The sequence below is a fragment of the Dipodomys ordii genome, unplaced genomic scaffold (assembly GCF_000151885.1).
Source record: "Dipodomys ordii isolate 6190 unplaced genomic scaffold, Dord_2.0 Scaffold33, whole genome shotgun sequence".
NCBI lineage: Eukaryota > Metazoa > Chordata > Mammalia > Rodentia > Heteromyidae > Dipodomys > Dipodomys ordii.
In genome coordinates, this window is record NW_012267249.1 from 1,294,143 (window position 1) to 1,299,609 (window position 5,467).

Sequence of the window (5,467 nt, forward strand, 5' to 3'; positions counted from 1 at the left end):
GGCTCAAGTGGTAGAGTGCTAGCCTTGAGCTGAAGAGCTGAGGGACAGTGCCCAGGCCCAGAGTTCAGGCCCCACGACTGGACCCCCCCAAAAAAAAAAGAATAATGTTTAACACTTAAATCTTAGCACTCTAGAGACTGAGGCTTTTGCTTGGGCTACATAGCAAGACCCTGTCTAAATGAATAAATAAATAAATAGTACATATATATATGGAAATGTATTTATATTAATTAGTATTTTATTAATTTGGTGGGGAGTTGGGGCACAGGGGACACTGGAGTTTGAACTCAGGTTTCATGATTGCTTGGCAGGAAGGGGTTCTATCACTTGGGCCATACCCCCAACTCACCCCTGGTATATATTTAACTGTTCTCCTTCTTGGGTCAAGGAATGTGGAAATGACATATGCCAGGAATTGAAGAAGGTTAGCATTAGCATAGCCTATGAACTCCCTGAGGTTTCTGTAGGGCATAATAAAGAGCATCATTCAGTGATTTTAGTACTTGTCTTAATGACGTAATAATATATAAACATTTTGTCAATACCTTGTGCATGAGGAAAGGGTTTTTACTCCAATCATTTCCCCACTAAAGATGCAATGCATTCCAGGCACTGGTGGCTCATACCTGTAATCCTAGCTATTCAGGAGGCTGAGAACTGAGGATCAGGGTTAGATACCAGCGTGGGCAGGAAAGTCCATGAGACTCTTATCTCCAGTTAACTACCAGAAAACCAGAAGTAGAGCTGTGGCTCAAAGTGGTAGAGCACTAGCCTCGAGCACAAAAGCTCAGACAGTGCCCAGTCCCTGAGTTCAAGCTCTATGACCTATAAAATAGAAAGGGAGGGACAGGGAATATGGTTTAGTGGTAGAGTGCTTGCCTAGCATGCATGAAGCCCTGGGTTCGATTCCTCAGTACCACATAACACAGGAAAAGCTGGAAGGGGCACTGTGTTAACCTTGAGTAAAAGAAGCTCAAGGATAGTGCCCAAGCCCTGAGTTCAGGCCCCAGGACTGGTGAAAAAAATATATAGAGAGAAACAGAGAGAGAGGAGAGAGAGATGCAACACTTATCCTACCAGGCGAAGACCAGTCTCAGGTAACATATGACCATATTTTTTTGTGGTCCTTGGTTCTGGTTGTGGAAGTGCTGAGGATCTTTCCCAGGTCCTGTCACATGTTGGGCAAGTTCTACTACTGAGCAATGACTGACCCAATCCCCAGCACTGGTTGTGACTCTCAATAACTCATGCTCTCCTTTCTCTGCTGACAATTTTCCTTTGCCTTCTTGATTTCTTTGGGGGAAGGGGTGTGAATGATCCACAGCATGTTATAAACAAGTGAGTTATTTTATCTCAGAATAAATTTAGTGCCTTTACCATTAATTGGCTCTTCCCACTTGGCTCTGTTTCAGTAATGTTAGATAATTAAACTCTAATACCAAGAATCTTAGGTTTTACCAAGTGTGATGGCTGCCTTGACTCTCAAGTCTGATCCAGGATCTGTCTTCCTCTCCAAACTTCCCAAGCTACAAAATTACATTCTAAAGCCCCAGAGAGCCCACATCCAGGACCAACCATTGACAGATGGCCTTAGATCCCATGAAGGATACGCCCAAAAACCAGAAAGGGCCAGCCACTGCTTAGACATCAAACCATTTGTGGAGATCTCAGGTTTGCACCATCTAGTAATTCACCCTATTGAATAAAATTCCCAACCCTGACAGCTTCCATACAGGCATGTAACTCACCATCTTACCTAAATTTGGTATCCAGGAACCAAAGAACATCTGGAACCCAAGAAACAGATATAGCTCCACCTGAAGCTGGTCCCTAAACCCAAGTTACCACCCAAGTCTTTGCCCTTGTTTTTTTCCACATCATATGGCCTGCTATCACTTCTGTTTCCTTTCAGACTTGGCCACATTTCTAGCTCCTCTCCAGATGGAACATTCTTCCTGAACACCCAAAGCAGATAATTCTTGAATTCTTGGAGATTTTAAAACCGATGTTAGGCCGGGTACTGGTGGCTCATGCCTATAATCCTAACTACTCAGAAGGTTGAGATCTGAGGATCGTGGTTCAACACCAGCCCAGGCAGGAAAGTCCGTGAGACTCTTAGTTCCAATTAACCACCAAAAAAGCAGGAATGGCACTGTGGCTCAAGTGGTAGAGCACTTGTCTTGAGCTGAAGAGCTCAAGGATAGCACCCAGGCCAAGTTAAGTCCTTGGCGGAAAAAGCCATGTTAGGACCAGGTACTGCTGACTCCTATCTGAAATTTTGGCTACTCAGGAACATGAGATCTAAGAATCACAGTTCAAAGCCAACCCAGTCATAAAAGCCCATAAGACTTTTTTTTTTTTGTCTGAAACCAAGACTTGAACACATAGTATCTGATGCTTTCTATCATTGGCTGGTGTTCTACCAGCTGAGCCATGCCTCCAACCCCCCATGAGACTCTTTCTCTCTAACCAGCAAAAAGCCAAGAAATAGAGGTGTGGCTCACATGGTAGAATGCTAGTCTTGAGCAAAAAGCTAAGCAAAAGCATAAGATTTTGAGTTCAAGCACAGCACTGGTATTCTCCCCCACCCCTCACACACACACACACACACACACACATACCACGTTAGCCACACTCTTCCTTTTGGGCCTTTGTGTTCTTTGACTTGCTTCTCCAATCTATAGCTACCCATATCTGTATCAGTTCTTTTTCATCTAAAATTTTAGAAATGGAGAGATTATCTCAGCAGTTGCTAAGCTTTCCCTTTGCAGATAAAATCATATTCAGTTCCTAATATCTGAAAGAGCAATTCTGGTACATAAAACATATGTGAAGCTAAGGTTGAAGTGGGGAGCTCTGCAGTCTTGGCCTTTTCCATTACAGAAACAAAAGAGACAAGGGGCTGGCTCAGTGATAGAGTGCTTGCCTCAGTGCTTGCATGAGGCCCTGGTTTTAATTCCCCAGCACCACATAAACAGAAAAGGCCAGAAGTGGCACTGTGGCTCAAGTGGTAGAGCTGAAGAGCTGAAGGACAGCGCCCAGGCCCAGAGTTCAGGCCCCATGACTGGCAAAAAAAAGAAAGAAAGAAAGAAAGAAATCAGAGAAGCCAGGCACTAGTAGCTCACACCTGTAATCCTAGCTCCTCAGGATGCTGAGATCTGAGGATCACGATTCAAAGCCAGCCCAGACAGGACTCTTCTCTCCAATTAATCACCAGAAAACCAGAAGTGGTTCTGTGGCTCAAGTGGTTGAGTGCTTGCTTTGAGCTGAAGAGCTCAAGGATAGCACCAGGCCAAGTTCAAGCCCCAGGACTGACCAAAAAAAAAAAAGAAAAAGAAAAGAAAGAAATCAGGGCTGGGAAGGTGGCTCAGTGGTAGAGTACCTGCCTTGCATGCATGAGGCCTTGTATTCAATTCTTCAGTACCACATAAGCAGAAAAAGCCAGAAGTGGCGCTGTAGCTCAAGTGGTAGAGCACTAGCCTTGAGCTGAAGAGCTCAGGGACAGTGCCCAGGCCCAGAGTTCAGGCCCCATGACTGACAAAAAAGAAAAGGAAAGGAAAGGGAGGGAAGGAAGGAAGGAAGGAAGGGAGAGAGAAAGAAAGAAGAAGGGAGAAGGAGAAGGAGAAGAAGAAGAAGAAGGAAGAGGAGGAGGAGGAGGAGGAAGGAAGGAATCACAGAGGTACATGTAAAAACCTCACCTGAGGGTCCATGAAACTCTTCTACCTACTCCTTCCTGCCTAAGAGAAGCTGCCATGGTAATGTTTAGGTTGAATGGATAAAATCAAAGATGTAAAGGATTAAAAAAACTCACTTACTTATAAGGATGATGATGATGAGTCTGACAATCCCAAAGGCAGGAATCATTTCTCGAAAATTCTAGCAAAGAAATAAATGAGAATATAAGCTACCCATTAGCAAATGAAACCCTAACTCTACTCCTTCCTCACCTGCTTTTTTTAATTTAGCACAATTTTTTCAATGTCAACTATTTAAAAACAGTTGGGTTTAAACAGCTTCAAAGGTAGGTAGGAAGTATGTAAAGTGATGGTGCATTTAGACAACAAGTAAAACCTGACATTTAGGTCTGTAGTATGAATGACCCAACGCCAAGCACAGTGACTGGTGCCTATAATCCTACTCAGGAAACTGAAACTTGAGAACCACAGTTCAAATCCAGCCTATGCAGGAAAGCTCCTGAGACTCTTTTTTTTTTTTTTTTGTCGGTTGTGGGCCTGAACTCTGGGCCTGGGCGCTGTCCCTTCAGCTCAAGGCTTACACTCTATCACTTGAGCCATAGCACCACTTCCGGCTTTTTCTGCTTATGTTGTGCTGAGGAATTGAACCCAGGGCCTCAAGCATGCAAGGCAAGCACTCTACCACTGAGCCATCTTCCCAGCCCTGCTCCTGAGACTCTTATCTCCAATTAACTATCAAAAAAAGTGGAGCTGTGGGCTGGGAATGTGCCTTAGTGGTAGACTGCTTGCCTGTGCATGAAGCCCTGGGTTTGACTCCTCAGTACCACATAAACAGAAAAAACTGAAAGTCGTGCTGTGGTTCAAGTGGTAGAGTGCTAGCCTTGAGCAAAAGAAGCTCAGGCACAGTGCCTAGGCCCTGAGTTCAAGCCCCAAGACTGGCAAAAAAAAAAAAAGATAAAATATGAATGGTAAGCTCTGGTTATACATTTCTCAGAAGGTGAATGGTGCCAGGTGCTAGTGACCCACACCTATAATCTTAGCTGCTCAGGAAGCTCAGATCTAAGGATCACGGTTTGAAGTGAGGCCAGCAGACAACTTTAAAAGAATCATCTCCAATTGACCACCAAAAAACTGGTGGGTCAAATAGTAGAGAGCTAGTCTTGCAGAAAAAAATGAAAAAAAGAAAAACTAAGCAAGAATATGAGGCCCAGAATTCCAAGAACCAACAACCAAAGGGGGGAGAGAGGGAGGGAGGAAGGGAAGGAAGAAGGGAAGGAGGGAAGGAGGGAGGGAGGGAGGGAAGGAGGGAGGGAAGGAGGGAGGGAGGGAGAAAAAAAGGAAGGATGGTCAATAAATATTGATAGGTTAAGAGTTCTTACCACTAGAACATTCATGAAATATCCCCCCATCAGGGCATAGACTCCTCCTGAAGCACCCACAAGAGACTTAAGGGGATCAAAAATGGAGCTTGCAAGGGAACCTAAGAAATAAAATACAAAAGAGTCAGCCAGGACTATATGAGCAAGAAATGGTTCTAATGTAGGGCACAAATTTGGGAAGTCAGATCACTTTCATTTTCACAAACAAATCCACTCTGTCCTTTGTGTATATAGGAAAAAAAATTATTATTCTGCAACATAAGATGTTCCTTAAGAAAGCAACACCAGGGCTGGGAAGGTGGCTCAGTGGTAGAGCACTTGCCTTGCATGCTCGAGGCCCTGGGTTCGATTCCTCAGCACCACATAAGCAAAAAAGAATAAAGCCGGAAGTGG

General features: G+C 44.2%; 1 protein-coding gene across 1 annotated transcript in view; it reads right to left on the reverse strand.

Moving 5' to 3' along the window:
- The window catches only part of Rhbdl2 (rhomboid, veinlet-like 2 (Drosophila)), a 64,838-nt gene that overhangs the window by 20,569 nt on the left and 38,802 nt on the right, over nt 1-5,467 (reverse strand). Inside the window, exons 5-6 of the mRNA XM_013016908.1 lie at nt 5,075-5,175; nt 3,816-3,876 (exon numbers count right to left, since the gene is read on the reverse strand). Coding sequence (XP_012872362.1) covers nt 3,816-3,876; nt 5,075-5,175 — 162 coding nt within the window. The remainder of the gene's footprint in view (nt 1-3,815; nt 3,877-5,074; nt 5,176-5,467) is intronic.